The following is a 15,576-nucleotide window of genomic DNA, read 5'->3' as shown; positions in this document are numbered from 1 at the left end:
GCATCGAAGCCAATGAGATGCCATTTTGCTCGAGGGCACGGCCAAAGCCTGGCTGCTGCGGCCATGTTAATGCGGGGCAGTCCCATCTCCCTGAGGGGCGCGACATCGAGGTCCTGGAAAAGAAACGGGTAAAGGAAAAGAAGGTGAGAGGAGGTGTACGTCACAAGAGGTGCTGAGGAACCTGGGTTAACGGGATGAAGCCGTCAGTATACCCGGGAACGAAGCGGACCCCGTCGAATTCCCGAGTCACCTTCGGGAGGCGACGGCCTGAGCCGCCATATTGAAGCCTGGCAAACCGAAGCAAAAAAAGTTGCCTTATTGGATCTTTCCCCACTTTGGTGCTGAAGGGGGATAAGTTGGAGGGAGAATCCATATACATTTTGGGCAAGCGATACCATGTCGTTAATGGGCACTGCTTTCCTCCACTTCTGTGGAAAAGGTCGACGATGGGTAAGGGGCGTCAGGTCGCTGGCCTTAGTTTACTGTGGTCCTGAGAATGCACGTGACGACGGCCGTATTGGGAGCAAATCGAAATGATTCTGGCTCGTTTCCGGGCAAGCTGAAGCCGTTCTTTCACCATCTTTCTTATGGGCACCCTGCTGTCGCCATTGTCCCACTGTGATCCGATGATGCTCCCGTGGCCATTTTGGTCTCGGGCGGCCCGATGAGGGAGGCGGAGTATGCAGCGTGGAGGCGGGCCAGCCGCGCGGAAGTGACGCAATGCGCCGCCATGTCTTTTGAGGGCGGCGACGGCGCCGGGCCGGCCATGCTGGCTACGGGCACGTGAGTGGAGGCGGCGTTGTGAACCGCGGTGTGGGGAGGATTTGGCCGTCCAGAGAAGAGGGGCGCTGGGAGGGCGAGCCGCTCGCGGGAGGGGTATGGCCTGCGTAGATCAGAGGGCAGAGATCTTCCAGCGACCCTACGCTCAGCGCTGGAAAGGGGTCGCCCGCGGGAACCGTCGTGTCTGACCCAAGGCAAAACCTAGACAGCCTTATCCTCCGGTCTCCGGACCCACGAGGATCCTTGTCTTGGTCGTGGACCATGTCCATGGGGTCTGGGGGTTGCTCTGGGGGTACTCGGGGCGCCCCTCACCCGTCCAAAGGCGGGACTTCCGGTCCTGGCCCCCACCTGGGCGGGATTTCCTGTTTTCTTCCTAGAGAAGTGGGTTTTTCCTGGACCCCTGGCCGAGGTGGGGAGGAGGTCCCTGAGAGGTCAAGGAAAGGGCCAGACGTTCATCTTTCCCCCGGCTACGCGGAGTAGTGGGTGGGGAGGGCATCCTCGAGTTTCTCCCACTTTGGGCGGGTAGGAGGCACTGCCAGTTTGACAGGTGGTTGGAAGGGGGCTTCACTAGCGTCCCTTATTCTTTGGCGGACTTCGCTTCTTTCCTCACCTCTTCCTAGAGTCATTTTCTTCAGTTCACCTTCTCTTCTCATCTTAAGAAGCCAGTTACTTTAGCTCTCCCCTCCCCTTCTTGTGGGGGACAAGTCTCACCTTTCCTTAATCCTAAAGTCCTTAGTCTGGGGGGCTGGGGAACCCTCCATCTATCTCTGAGCTCCTTAGAGGATACAGGACTTCCTCCGGCAGCTGGAAGGGTGGTGTCTTCCCTGGTCTTGGCCACTCCACTTTAGAGAGCCCTCAGGCCTTCGCAGAGAGGCGTGAGTTGCCCTCCTCCCGTTTTCCCAGGCCTCCTCCTTGCAGCGGGGGTGGACCCTCCCACCCACTCTCCCCATTTCAATCTTTTCAGTCCTGTAACTACTCTAGCTAGAACAGAGAGTTCAATCCCGATGTCCCAGGGATGTGAGAGACCCAGGCCTACCACAGCCAGGCTGTGTGACCTTGGGCCAGTCATTTCCCTGCCCTGAGCCTTGGTTTCCTCCGTCAGCTAGGGGAGACCCTGAGCGACTCTCAGTTCTGTTGGATTTTGGAGTCAGGCAGAGAGCAGAGTCAGTCCTACTCTGACCCATTTAACTTCTGGGCCTTCTGACAAGTACCTGAGGCTCTCTGAGTCTCACTTTCCCCATCTGGACATAAACGTTTCCTGCTAAGGAAGGCAAGATGGCATTTGGGATTAAGAACAGGTTCTCCTCTCCGGCCCTATGACCCTAATCAAAATACTGAATCTCCCTGGCCCTCAGTTTGCAACTGAAGTGGAGTGATAACAGCCCCTCCCTTGTAGGGTTGGGGAGAGGGTGGGATGAGAATGGTGACGACCTGCTTGGCATCCCTACCTGGCCTGTGGGAAGTGCTCGTGAAATTGTTCTGGGGTCTGTCATGAATAGTGCTGGTTGTGTTCTTGCTGCGTGTGGCTTCCAGCAGGGGCTTTGTACTCCACGAGCCTTGCTTGTCTCGTCTGGGAGGGAACAGCTCCCACCTTAGTGGGTCAGGTCGGAAGTGAAATGACAGATGTAGGCTCCCTACACAGAGTCGGTGCTCAGCAAACACTGGCTTACGTGCTCATGAGTTGAAAAGGGCCAGCAAATTGAAATCAAGCTACACATGACCCTGGCTGGACTAGAACCTTGCTTGAATTCCTCTAGTGAGGGGGGGGTGCCCCCTACCTCCTTGAGGAGGCTCCTCAGCTTCCCAGCCACCCTGGCTCAACCACTCTACAGGAAGAAGAAAAATGAGGCACAGAGAGGGCAAGTGAGTGCTCCAAGGTCACACAGCAGGTTTGAGATGGCAGGAAGCCAGCCCCCGTGCCCCTTGCTCTTTTCCCTCTCTCTTTCTCTTATTTTAAGTTTGTCTATTTATTTAAGTAATCTCTATACCCAGTGTGGGCCTCGAACTCATGACCCCAAGATCAGGAGTCGCATACTCTTCCAGTTGTGCCAGCCAGGCGCCCCAACCCTTTGCTCTTTTTATCTTGACCTTGGGGAGCTCACAGTGTGGTGGAGGGGGCAGACAGGGGTACTGTTGTTTTAAGCTCAAGGGACAGTGAGCTGTAATGGAGGTAGCCCAGGGCACTGTGGGTCTAGGGAAGGCAGCTGATCCGTCCTGGGGGATCAGGGACGACTTCCAGAGGAACTGGCGAACAGTCTTTTCGGAAGTACAGAGCTTCATGAATGGAGTCTCAGCGCAGCCAGCTCCGCCCCTGCTCTCTGAGGCCAGCCACTGAGCGGGGCAAGGCTGGTGGCTCCGGGATCAGCCTTCCAGGCTCACCCTCGGGTAGCTCCGCAGTGACTGGGGAGACGGAGATGGACCCACACAGTCCTCCCCCCAGAGCGCCCTGTGCTAGAATGGGGGGATTCACAGATGTTGTAGCCCTAAGAGGGGGGACTGATGTGATCGGGGGTGAGGGAAAGCTCCTTCCACGCTAGGGTGAGAGTGAGAGAAAGATTGACAAGTAAGTGGTGGACACGGGATCTGGACTGTAGGTCTCAGGCCTCAGAAGTCTGGAAGCGTGCGAGGCTGAGCGGCCATGACTCTGTGCTGGGGAGACTAGGGAGGGGCAGGGGAAGGCTGAGAGGTTCAGGAAGAGGGGAACAATGGTCCAGCAGAAGGAGTGCCGGCCAGGCCTGTCATGTCAAATCTCCTGGAAGCCACATTAAAAAAGTAGAAGGAAAACAGATGAAATTCATTTCCACCATATATTTTATTTAGCCATTATGTCTGAAACGTCGTGTTTTTGACGTGTGGTCAACGTCCGACTACCACTGAGACCTTTGACATCCTCCCTCTTTGTACGAAGTCCTCAAACGCCAGTGTGGGTTTCGTACTCCTGTCCCTCTCCCCTTGGACCTGCCACATCTCATGTGCTCCTTAGTCCCATGTGGTTGGTGGTTCTGTATTGGACAAGGCAGGGCCAAGCGGAGGGACTGGGGCTGTGAAGACTGGATGGACCAGGAAGGATGAGGCTCTGAAGGGTTGGGGACGGATGGGGCCAGGAGGTCCGGATGGGGAGGAATTTGGGGGAAGGGGGTGAGCCTAGCTGAGGACAAGGTGGCGAGGAGGGATGGGAGTGGCGTCTAGGGGCAGGTGGACGCCTGGGGGCAGGTGTAGACTGCGCAGTCAATCCGCTGGGCTTCAGCTCTCTGTCCTGCTCTGCTCTGCAGGGCGTGGATGGCGTCGGGGCGCCCCGAGGAGCTGTGGGAGGCGGTGGTGGGGGCCGCTGAGCGCTTCCGGGCCCGGACAGGCACGGAGCTGGTGCTGCTGACTGCCGCGCCGCCCCCACCGCCCCGTCCGGGCCCCTGTGCCTATGCAGCCCACGGGCGTGGGGCCCTGGCCGAGGCCGCCCGCCGCTGCCTCCACGACATCGCCCTGGCCCACAGGGCCGCCGCCGCCGCCCGGCCCCCCGCGCCCCCGCCAGCACCACAGCCACCCAGTCCTGCGCGGAGCCCACCTCGGCCTACCCTGGCCAGGGAGGACGACGACGAAGATGAGGACGAGCCGACAGAGACTGAGACCTCTGGCGAGCGGCTGGGTGTCAGCGACAACGGAGGTGAGACAGGCCAGGGCTGGGTGGCTCTTGGCTTGGCAAGTTGCCTCCAAGGGCAGTTTTCCTGGAGGGGTGGGGCTTGCCTGTCTCTGAGCCCTGGTGTTCTGTGGCAGCCGCAATCACAGAGAGCCTGGGGGGGGCGGGCTGGCTTGCCTGTGCCCCGCTGTGTGACTCTGAGCAGGTCATGGCCCCTCTCTGAGCCTCTGTCCTTACATGTTAACCTGGGGCCAGCTCTGGGCTGGAAGGGCTGGAAGGTGCCAGACAGAGACACAAAGCAACCCAGGCCCCGCCCCCCCCTTTTAAAATAATTTATTTACTTATTTGATACAGAGAGAGAGTGTGAGCATAAGTAGGGGGAGCAGGAGAGGGAGAAGCAGTCTCCCTGCTGAGCAGGGGGCCCTATGTGGGGCTCGATCCCAGAACCCTGGGATCATGACCTGAGTGGAAGGCAGATGCTTAATCAACTGAGCCAATCAGGCGCCCCTTGGGCCCTTTTCCTGGGGAGACTCCCTGTCTGGCCAAGGAATTGGTAGTCCTGACGGGAGGCAGTGCCCTGTGGAGCCCGTGGGGTTGGGACCTGAGCTGGGAGCTTGAGCAGAACAGGAGTTGTTTCCAAACGTGCGGTGCCTAATGCTTGTGAGAACAAAGATGGGAGTTACAGAGGAGTCAGGAGTGCAGGCAACGGCTTAAGGAGGCCAGAAGGAAAAGCCACTGGCTGTTTCGGAGGGGAATCCAGAGGTTGGGTACTTCGAAGAGACTGGACTATAACGTTTGGGCTTTGAAGAGTGATTAGGAGTTTGCAGGAAGGGCTCAGTAAGCAGGACTTACTTATTTGTCGTTACTACTAACGCTGGCTTCTTCACCGGAGAAAACCCGCATAGGGTTCAGGGCACAGCCTCGGAGCTAGGTGGCCCGGGTTCAGATCCCGGTGACATGGTTATTAAGTGGGAGACTTGGGGCAAGTGGTTGAACTTTTCTGTGCCTCCTGGTCCCCATCGGTCAAACAGGGATCATAATCGTCTCGTTCTCGGTCTGTATTTTGAGTCCTTCATCCCAGACATCATGTGGATTTCACGTATGTTCAGCCAGTTGCTTTCATCCGAGGGTGTAACAGACAGAAACTGAATTTGTGCGGATGACCAGGCCGATAACTAGGAGAAGGGTGTTTGAGGCAGAGGGAAAGATTCCAGGAGCCGTGTGGCTTGCAAGGGCCTGGCCGATGCGAGGAGTGGGGAGGCGGTGGCGGTGGGGGGTGGCTGGCGCTGAGAGCAGCGGGGACCTGACCAGCCCGGGCCGCTAACACCATCCACAGGGCTCTTTGTGATGGACGAGGACGCCACACTCCAGGACCTGCCCCCCTTCTGTGAGTCGGACCCCGAGAGCACAGACGGTAAGAGTCCCAGGCTGTCCCTACCCCTGGGGGATGCTGGGATGAAGGCAAGGGCAGAGGCTGAAGTCTGCCCTCTCTCCCAGATGGCAGCCTGAGTGAGGAGACCCCTGCTGGCCCCCCAGCCTACTCAGTGCCCCCGGCGTCAGCCTTGCCCACACAGCAGTATGCCAAGTCCCTGCCCGTGTCCGTGCCCGTCTGGGCCTTCAAGGAGAAGAGGACAGAAGCCCGGTCATCGGATGAGGAGAACGGGCCGGTGAGGAGCAAAGGGGAGCAGAGGAGAGGAGGGTGGAGGGAGGGACCCAAAGCCACTTCCTCCAGGAAGCCCTCAGGGATGGAAGCCACATTTCCTAGGATTGATCTTGCCCTCCTCCTCCTGAGGCAGGTTTTTGGGCCAGAACCCTAAAGGTTTAACAGTTGCAGCCTTACAGTGTACCCCAGTGCCTTGCAGAGAAGGTCTCTTCTGGGGTTTCAGGAACAGCTTCACTTACAGAATACTTGCTCCAGCCAAGACACGGATATTTTGATACCCCCTCCAGAAGGGGAAACTGAGGCTCAGAGGGGTTAGATCACCGTCTGTCCCCACCCTGCCTGTTCCTGGCTCTTCCTGGAATTTGCCCCTCCCCCACCGCCTCCCATCCACCCCTCCTGTGGCCTTCCTGGGCTGGCCTGGGTGGCTCTTCCTCACCCAGCCCTGAACCTCCCTGAGGCACAGGGAGTATCTGTGACTTTCCCGAGACCTCAGCTTGGGAGGGGCAGGGCTGGGAATGGAACGCAGCCTCCATTCGGAAAGGAGTTAACAGACTGCAAGGGTGGAGGCCCTGGGGTCTCACGGTCCCCTTCCCCGTGGTGCCTCTCAGGGGGCTCACTGACACAGTGGCAGCCTCCCTCCGCTGCTGCTGCTGCTGCTGCTGTCTGCGCGGCCACTGGGGGAAGCCCAGTTAACAATGTTTGAGGCCCGAGTGGTGGCGCTGGGCGGGTCTCTGAATGGGCGGAGGTCCAGCCTCTGTCCGTGGCCTCTCCCATTCTGGGGAAGGCCAGGCCCAGCTGAAGGCGTCAGGCCATCAGGGAGATTGCACGAGCTGCTGGGGCTGCAGACAGGATGACAGGGCCCTCCTTAGGGGAGGCCAGCCAGAAAAGGGATCCTTTCCCTACAGCGCGGGCAGCATGGTAGTGGACGGTACTTGAGCAATCACTGTGCTGATTGTCTCAGGCTCTGTCATCAGCCCCGTGTTTTAAAAAGGGGAGACCAAAGCCTCAGGAGATGAAATGCTTGTTGACAGCTAGCCAGTGGCAGAGGCTTGATTGTTCCGTGACTCAGTGTGCCAAGCCCAACCCAAATCTTTAGACCTGACTCTCTGGGTGCACACAGCCTTGATGGTCAGCAGAGTGATGGTCACCAGAGCAGCACAGTTCCGCTGTGTAAGAAGGAACTGGAAGGGCAGTGGGACAGGTGGCTGTTCTTGCACATAGAGTCAGGCCAAGAAGGGGAGGAGAAGGGCAGGAAGGCTTCATGGAGGAGGTGGTGTTTTGAGTTTGGTAGGAGGATCCTACGCGGAGCAAGTCAGGGTAAGGGGCCTTCGTGGGTGTAGGCAAAGTGCTGGGGCGGGAGTGGGGAGGGGTGGGGTGAGGGCGGGGCCGCAGCGGGCGCTGACCCCGCCCCGGTCCCCGCAGCCCTCTTCGCCGGACCTGGACCGCATCGCGGCGAGCATGCGCGCGCTGGTGCTGCGGGAGGCTGAGGACACCCAGGTCTTCGGGGACCTGCCGCGACCGCGGCTCAACACCAGCGACTTCCAGAAGCTGAAGCGGAAATACTGAGGCCCGGGGAGAGCGCTTCCCGGCCCAGCATCCGCCCCGCCCCACACTACACCCCTGCCCCGCCCCCGGGGCCGGCCAATCCGAGTCCGACCCGGGGCCGGCCTCTCAGGTCCCCGGGGCCCCGGGATTGCGCCCTCCTTCCCAATCCTTGCCGTCCTTCCCCCCACGACCTTCTCACGCGCCGAGGAGCGGGACCTATTTAGTTTCCCTATTGGGTCTGTCGCCGCTTTCTTTGCCCGGCGACAGATTCGTTCGATTAAGGGATTGGGTCGCTCGCAGATCGGGGCGTGGCTAGTTTAAAGCCCTCGCAGGGGTTACCCGTCGTTTTTTTGCCTGGCAACAAGGGCTTTGCCCGCGCGGCATTGGTTGAAAGAGAACAGTCAAGCCCCAGGATTGGGTATTGGCCAGCCAGTTCGGCCTGAGAATGGGCAACTTCTTCATTTGATTGGCTTGAACCCAAAGGGCTTCACCAATATCCTGGGAGTTGCCATCCCTCCCCCCCACCTTCCTGGGTTTTCCCCGCCTGATTGGCTCTAGCCTCCTGAGGGCGTGGCCAAACCTTCCTCCTGTGCCCAGGATTGGCCTGCGGCCTTAAATTTACGTTCTTTACACTACTGGGACTGGGGTCGTTTCTGACCGAGTCCTGACTACGTGCCCCTCTGCCCCCTTCCAGGGATGGCCCAATCCTGTCCCTGCATCTGACACCCTCTCATTGGTTCCATCCCATAACAGCCTGCCAATCGTAGTCCGTCCTTGCACCCAGGACGGCACCAGCTCCCGCCCCTCTCCCCCCACCCCCACAGGTGCCTTAAAGGGCCCTCGTCCACCCAAGGTGGGGGGCAGGGGCCCTCGCTCTCCGGCCCTTGTGTGGGGGAGAGAGTCGTGGGTGGGGATCGGGAGTTGGGAGGGGTGGTCTGAGATTAAAGAGTTTTACCTCTGACAAATGAGTATAAATTGTGTTCATTCAACAAACGCTTTGTGAAGCCGAAAGAGCGGCATCTCACTAATTTTTTCAGTGCAAAGCTGGGAGTTGGAATTATTGTCCCCATTTTACAGAAAAGAAGAGAGACTCATGGGGTGTGAAGGAAGAATTCCAGTCCTATGTGACCATTAATCCCCAATATTCTGGGGGGCAAGTGTTGGAATGTGAATGGTCTTTAAGGAATCAGTGTTCTGAGTCCACATAGTCCCCAGTAAAGCCAGGAACGTCTAGCTGAGGCCGGGAGTTTTCTAATACAAGACAGCTTTAGAGAACAAATGGCACCTGGTGCGATGTCTGGGTCGGGTCAAGTAAACCTGGAATCTTCCTCTCCCATCAGACCACCACCGGAGGAATGCTAGCAATAGACAAGACTTAAAGGGAGAGCTGCCAGCAAACACTTGCATGAAGTTATTTACATCTACTAACTCCTTTAATCATCCTAGTAACTCCATGAAGTGGAAACTATACCCTCTTTAAAGATGAGAAAATTGCTGTACTGAGGGTCAGGGCTACTGTCGGGTGACTGACAATCATCCTCAAGTGGAAAAGTTTCTTCTCCCGTAACTAAGGGAATGAATGTTGGGAGTTCAAGGTGTAAAGAGGAAAATCTGTGAACAGAGGACCCACACCCCCTACTGGTCGGAGCCTCTCATTGCTGCCGGAGAGATGAAGGTCAGAGCCGCAAAGCAGCAGTCAGGGGGCGGGGCTTCTGTCGTGGGAGGAGCCAAGGCCCTGCCCCCTTCCGGAGGGCGAGTCATTTCCGTCCGCCGAGGAACAGAAAGCAGCCAGCGGAGTTGCGGGCAGAGCGCCTCGGGCAGGAATTCCCTGGTCGCAAGTGGCAAGTGAGCCCCGGTCGGGACGGTGAGCGCAGGGCCGAGTCAGGGGTGCGCGCGAGCTTCTTGGCCTTTGCCCTGGAATGTTAGGGTCGGGTTCGCCGCGGGACTGAGCGGGGCGTCGTCGCCTGGGAAACGGCGCGAGCCGGCCGCAGGCGAGAGGGTGGGATTTCCGGAGCCTTCAGCGGAAGAAGGGAAATTCCTGGCTGGAGCGGGGGGCGAGAGGAGGCGGGACTTCCTGTAGCAATTTGAGAGCGACCTGCCACTCAAACCTGTTAACCTGTTTCCCTTCAGGCTGGCGCCCGGGATGGCCGAGGTGGAGGCCCAGGGCCGCCTGTGGCTGGAGAGTCCCCCTGGGGGCGCGCCCCCTATCTTCCTGCCCTCGGACAGACAAGTCCTTGTCCTGGGCCGGGGACCCTTGACCCAGGTTACGGACCGGAAGTGCTCCAGAAACCAAGGTGGGCGGGGCCGGAGCTGTGGGGGGTGTGGCCCGCTGCTGGCGCGGGAACTCGGCGTTGGGGAAAGGGGAACAGCCAGTCCAGTAAAAGGGACCTGCTGGGCCACCGGGCTGGATTGCGTGGTGTAGCTAGTCCTGAAGTTGGTAGGTGCCCTCTGGGGAGCGTAGAAAGAGAAATGCTGTGCCTGATCTGGAACTAGCCAGACCGCTTAGTGGGGAGGGGTGGAGCCAATCCCGAGACAGTTATCAGAGGAGGATGCTCACTGGTCACCGTGAAGGTTTGAGTCAGGTCACGACCCTTCCCAAGGAGGGAGCCCGTCCTAAAAGTACTTGTTGCTAAGCAGGGCTGGGGGGTAATGGGCGAAGCCGAGGACCTACACCTAGCCACACGGGTCATCAAGGAGAAGCCAGTTCTATACAGAAAAATGCCCGCCCTGCCCCTAGGCGAGAACCGGCTCACAGGCAATCCTGAGGCCTCTGATTACTGCATGTCAAGGAGACAGCCGATCCCATTTGGAAATAAACTGCTTTCCCTCCCGAATGGGATGTAACGTCCCCATCACATGGCCTGAAGCTGGCCATGCTCCCAGTAGTGGGGAAGGCACTCGCACAAGGATGCACATTCTGACTCCACACTCTCAACCCTCAGTGGAGCTGGTCGCAGACCCCGGGACCAAGACTGTGGCAGTGAAACAGGTACCAGTTCCTCGGCAAGGTCTGGGGGTGGCGTTGGGGAGGAATGGCAACTCAGCAGGCCCATTGGAAAGACCTGGTTTGGAGGGGAGAGGGTGTGGCGAGTAGAGAAAATCACGTAGAGGTGCCGCTTTAGCTGGTATCCATCCACATTTAAAGTGGATAAGACTGGAGCCTGTAACTTTCCCGCATCCCTGATTGGTGGTACACAGTGGAGAGGCGGGGCTTACTGGTCTGATTGGCAGGTGGGGAAAGGTAGTTTTTGTGGGGGGATTTGAATTAGAGGGGCTGTTGGTTTGGGATGCAGTCAATCCCAGCTCCCTCTCCCTCTGCAGCTGGGAATTAACCCCTCAACTGCTGGGACCCAGGAGCTGGCTCCGGGGTCAGAAGGCTCTCTGAGCTTGGGGGACACACTGTATTTGGTCAACGGCCTCCACCCGCTAACCCTGCGCTGGGAAGAGGCCCGCACGCCTGAATCCCAGCAGGACACTCCGCCCCGCACCCCTCCGGTGGCTCCAGACGTGGCACAGGATGTTGAGCCGCAGAAAAAGCGGATGCGAAAGTCATCCCCGGGCTGGGAGAAGTTCGAGAAGCTGCTAGTGTTTACTGCACCTGGGGTGAAGGCCCGCGGCAAGGTGAGGCGGAGGGAGCCACACAGACTGCCCCCTGCCCCCCCCGCAGGTCCTTCAGTCTCTCTTAGCTTTTGCTTTTTTGTGACGCAAACCTGATGACAAATTCAGGGGGTGTTGTAAGCCTTGGAGAAATCGATGTCTGTCAGCCCCTGCCAGACCCACCAAAACCACAGGAGGGAACACCCATCATTTTAGCAGAGGTGTGGAGCCTGCAGCTCATGGGGCCCCAGGCCACCCGCTCCGAACCCCACTGGTCTCACCAGTAAACTGATGAGCCGGTGAAAAGCTCGTGGCGCCTCCTCGACGCGGGGTTAGCACCCGAGCAACTTCACTCCTGTTTTTATTTTCCCAGTCAGCCTTCTGAGGCGAAGGCCAGAGGAGGTGGGTGGGTAGGACGTGAACCCCATTTTAAAACCGCCAGCCCTGGGGCTTCGAAGGAGTAGGAGACAGTACAGTGTAGATCTCAGGCTGTGCACTCCGGGAGGGGCAGGGACCCATCCTTGCCATGGACCTTCCTTCCATAAGATGTGCGGGCGCTCTGTGACTCAGTTTCCCCTTGGGTGACAGGTGAGTGGTAACGTCTCTACCTTGCAGCGGTGACGTGATGCAGCCTGTGAGCCCGGGGATTGGAGGCATAACATAACAGGGGTGATGTTCCTCTTTTCTTGCTGACGTCAGGTGGCCGGCTTTGATCTGGACGGGACCCTCATCACCACACGCTCTGGGAAGGTCTTTCCCACTGGCCCCAGCGACTGGAGGTGAGAAGAGGCAGAACAAGGTGGGCAGTGAGAGTGAGGCTGGCAGCCCCCTCCCCACCCCGTGGGGCTCCGGGTCACCCTTCTGCTTTCCCATCCGCCCTAGGATCTTGTATCTCGAGATTCCGCGGAAGCTCCAGGAACTGGATGCCGAGGGCTACAAGGTGTGTGTGCTTCTGTGTGCGGTGACCGGATCACAGGGCAGGCCGGGGCCCCAGTGAGGAGGGCGCCAAGTGACATCCCTGTGCTCCGCAGCTGGTGATCTTCACCAACCAGATGGCCATTGGGCGTGGGAAGCTGCCGGCAGAGGAGTTCAAGGCTAAAGTGGAGGCCGTGGTGGAGAAACTGGGGCTCCCCTTTCAGGTGTGGCTGCAGGGGGGTCTGAGGGCCATGGAGGTGGGGGGATGGGGACCTAGAGGGAGGGGCAGAGAGGAGGAAACAGAGACCCAGGGAGAAGGTACAAAATCCGGGGGGGGGGGGTTGGGGACCCTGGGAGCAGCCAGAGGCCCTGGGCGGTTCTGCTGACAGAAACCCCGTATAAATGGCAGGTTCCTGGGCACCGGGAGCTCTCTGGGTTGGTGAGGATTGGGGCAGCATCCCTGGCACCCACGTGCCCTTGAAGGATTACGGGAACGAGCCCAGGATGGTGTCTGACTTCCGCCCACAGGTGCTGGTGGCCACGCACGCCGGCTTGTACCGGAAGCCGGTGGTCGGCATGTGGGACCATCTGCAGGAGCAGGTGAGCGGCGGCCTCCCCCGGCTCCCCTCTTCCCTCACTCAGCCCAGGCTCCCCCCAGCAGGTCTCTGGTGTTTGGCCTCTTCCCTTCTCTCCCTCCCATCTCCTCCCCTGGTCCTTGCCTCCTGTTTTCCTCCTGTCCCTGTCTGTGGATACGCGAGGGCGGGGCTCCCGAACCCGAAGATCCGAGCGGGTGGGCGGCAGATCACACGCTCGGGCGTTCTTCTGGGTGCGCATTTGTTCTGGAGCGCGACAGCTTTTTGAGCTGAGGGTCAGCGGACAGGACAGACGCGCTGGGCGCTCACGGACCCGTAAAGGTGCAGACTGTCGATGCACAGACCGGTGTGTGAGCTAGCGGGAGGGGTGCAGCGGGGGGTGGCAGGGTTTACCTATGGCGGGCAGGTCACGCCTTTCCCAGGTGCCCTCGGAGGTCTGCAGCTGGGGAGGGAGGGAGCCATGTGGGTAGCTAGGAGGAGTGGTCTGGGTCGGAGTCGCAGCAAGTATAAAGGTCCTGAGGCAGGGCTGTGACTAGTGTGTTCCGGGACCATGAGGAGGTCTGGGTGGCTGGAGCTGAATGGATGACGGGACGAGGCTGGGGCGTGAGGTCAGAGAGCTGGCAAGTGAGAGAGGGTGAGGGGGGCCTCAGGTAAGGGCTTCCCTTCTACCAGCGCGGGAGCAAAGGGTGCTCGGGAGGGTTGGGAAGTAGGAACTGGCACCCTCTGGTGGCCGCGTGAGGAACAGACGGGTGAGGGCAGAAGCCCTGAGCGCAGCCGCCTGGATGGACAGTCCAGGATCCAGGTGGTGGCAGTGAAGGAGGGAAGGGGCCTGACACAGGGCACAGACAGAGCGGAGCAGCCCCATGGCACCCTTTAGTATCCTAGGGGAACGGATGCGGGAGTGGTGTCCTTAATGCCTACGGGCTTGTCACTTGTCCCTCCCAGGCCAACGAGGGCATGCCCATCTCCATCAGGGACAGTGTCTTCGTGGGAGGTAAGGACCCAGGGCTGGGGAGAGTGTGGATCCTCCAGGGCCGGGGACTTGTGTCCCCAAGGTCGCTGGTGACATGGGGGTGTGTCTCCTGTGTCCCAGACGCAGCTGGGCGCCCAGCCAACTGGGCCCCTGGGCGGAAGAAGAAAGACTTCTCTTGCGCAGACCGTCTGGTGAGGCCCCTGTCCCCTCCTCGCCAGGAGCCGTGTCCCCACCTTGTCTGACGTCTGTGCCCCCCTCCCCAACCCTCACCCAGTTCGCACTCAACCTTGGCCTGCCCTTCGCCACACCGGAGGAGTTCTTTCTGAAGTGGCCCGTGGCCAGCTTTGTGCTCCCCACCTTTGACCCGGTGAGGCCCTAGGGACCCGAGTGGGGGCGCGGGGGATGAGGAGGGGGTCACACTCATCGTGTCCTCCTCTCCCAGAGAACCGTCTCCCCCTCGGGGCCGCTCTACCTCCCTGAGTCCAGCTCCCTCTTGAGCTCTGACCCCGAAGTGGTGGTCGCCGTGGGATTTCCTGGGGGTGAGACACCCTGACTCCCGGCCTGCAGAGGCCCCAGCCCGGCTCTGGGTGCTCAGGCTCCCCCTGACCCTGCCCCTGCTTCACAGCTGGCAAGTCCACCTTCCTCCAGGAGCACCTTGTGTCTGCAGGCTACGTCCACGTGAACAGGGTGAGCCACTGCACCCCCAGGCTGAGGGCAGGGGCACCCAAGGTCCTTCCGTCCCTGCCCGCCCCCCGCCAACTGTGGGCTCCTCACCAGCTCCCTGCTTCCCCTGCACCTCTGCCATCCTCCCTCCCGAAAGGGCTCCCCACACCCTCGTCCTGCTGTATCCCTGCCCCCCCCCTTAGGGTGTTGTCTCGCGTCCCCTAGGACACGCTGGGCTCGTGGCAGCGCTGTGTGACCATGTGTGAGAACGCTCTAAAGCAAAGGAAACGGGTCGTGATTGACAACACCAACCCAGACCCTCCGAGCCGGGCCAGGTACAGGGGTCCCAGGGTGGCCTCTGGGCAGGGGGAGGGGTGGTCAGGGCCCCCGGCCAGCCTGCCACCTTCCCGGCCCCGACAGGTACGTTAAGTGTGCCCGAGACGCGGGGGTCCCCTGCCGCTGCTTCCTCTTCACGGCCACCCTGGAGCAGGCTCGCCACAACAACCGGGTGAGCCGGCCTGCACCCCCGCCGTCGCGCTCCCCTCCACCCCCCCCCCCCCGGTTCCCAAGCCGCCCCTGTGACCCCCCCCCCGCTCCCCCACCCCCTCCAGTTCCGAGAGATGACGGGCTCCTCCCACGCCCCCGTGTCAGATGTGGTCATGTATGGCTACAGGTAAGCAGCCCCCCCCCCCCCCGCAGGGAGGCCCCAGGAGGTGGGGGCGGGGCAAGGGGCAGCGCGGCGCTGGGCCCCGTCTCACAGCCCCCTCGCACCCCCTGGCGCCAGAAAGCAGTTCGAGGCTCCGACCCTGGCCGAAGGATTCTCGGCAATCCTGGAGATCCCGTTCCGGCTGAATGTGGAGCCCGCGCGCGCGCGCCTGTACTCCCAGTTCTCGGAGGGCTGAGTGCCCCCCACCCGTCCCTGCCCCTTCCCCTGCCTCCACCCCCACCCCCAATAAATCCTGTTTTTCTCTACGCTTGAGCAGCACTGTGCTGGGGAGGAGGGTGGTCTGCTCAGGACAGGCAGGGCTGGGAGCACGGGGCTGCTGGCCTCGCCCACAGAGGGTAGTTTAGGCTTCTCAGACCCATGGCTGCGGGCACCCTAGACTGAGGCTGGGGAACCCCCAAGGGGGTGAAGGGAGCTCTTCCCTGCCTGCGGCTGCCCAGCTACAAAGCCAGCCGAGGCTCAAGCGACGACCCTTGAGGATGAGGGCTGGAC

At 60.2% G+C, this 15,576-nt stretch overlaps 2 protein-coding genes across 5 annotated transcripts; both read left to right on the top strand.

Annotated features, from left to right (window-relative positions):
• The first annotated feature begins 50 nt into the window (after positions 1–50).
• Positions 51–8,581, top strand: AKT1S1 (AKT1 substrate 1). 3 transcript variants are annotated; one of them, XM_080827713.1, is made up of 5 exons: positions 51–143; positions 4,053–4,438; positions 5,748–5,825; positions 5,909–6,078; positions 7,497–8,581. In XM_080827713.1, the coding sequence occupies exons 2-5, from the start codon at positions 4,060–4,062 to the stop codon at positions 7,638–7,640; spliced, it is 771 nt and encodes a 256-aa protein (XP_080683839.1). In that variant the 5' UTR covers positions 51–143; positions 4,053–4,059; the 3' UTR covers positions 7,641–8,581. The 3 variants fall into 3 exon arrangements, with proteins under 3 accessions (XP_080683839.1, XP_080683837.1, XP_080683838.1); XM_080827711.1 differs by lacking the exon at positions 51–143 and adding an exon at positions 705–783; XM_080827712.1 differs by lacking the exon at positions 51–143 and adding an exon at positions 783–876.
• Positions 8,582–9,366: 785 nt separating this feature from the next.
• On the top strand, positions 9,367–15,332 carry PNKP (polynucleotide kinase 3'-phosphatase). Of its 2 annotated transcripts, none has more exons than XM_080827624.1 (17): positions 9,367–9,464; positions 9,750–9,913; positions 10,562–10,608; positions 10,941–11,240; positions 11,916–11,995; positions 12,099–12,156; positions 12,248–12,355; positions 12,660–12,731; positions 13,670–13,718; positions 13,818–13,888; positions 13,972–14,064; positions 14,140–14,236; positions 14,323–14,384; positions 14,586–14,695; positions 14,781–14,868; positions 14,972–15,033; positions 15,145–15,332. In XM_080827624.1, the coding sequence occupies exons 2-17, from the start codon at positions 9,763–9,765 to the stop codon at positions 15,260–15,262; spliced, it is 1,566 nt and encodes a 521-aa protein (XP_080683750.1). In that variant the 5' UTR covers positions 9,367–9,464; positions 9,750–9,762; the 3' UTR covers positions 15,263–15,332. The 2 variants fall into 2 exon arrangements, with proteins under 2 accessions (XP_080683750.1, XP_080683749.1); XM_080827623.1 differs by having other exon boundaries at positions 9,391–9,483.
• Positions 15,333–15,576: the final 244 nt, after the last annotated feature.

The sequence above is a fragment of the Martes martes genome (genome assembly GCF_963455335.1).
Source record: "Martes martes genome assembly, chromosome: 17".
In the NCBI taxonomy this organism is placed as follows: domain Eukaryota; kingdom Metazoa; phylum Chordata; class Mammalia; order Carnivora; family Mustelidae; genus Martes; species Martes martes.
This window is presented reverse-complemented; position numbering and strand designations above follow the sequence as displayed.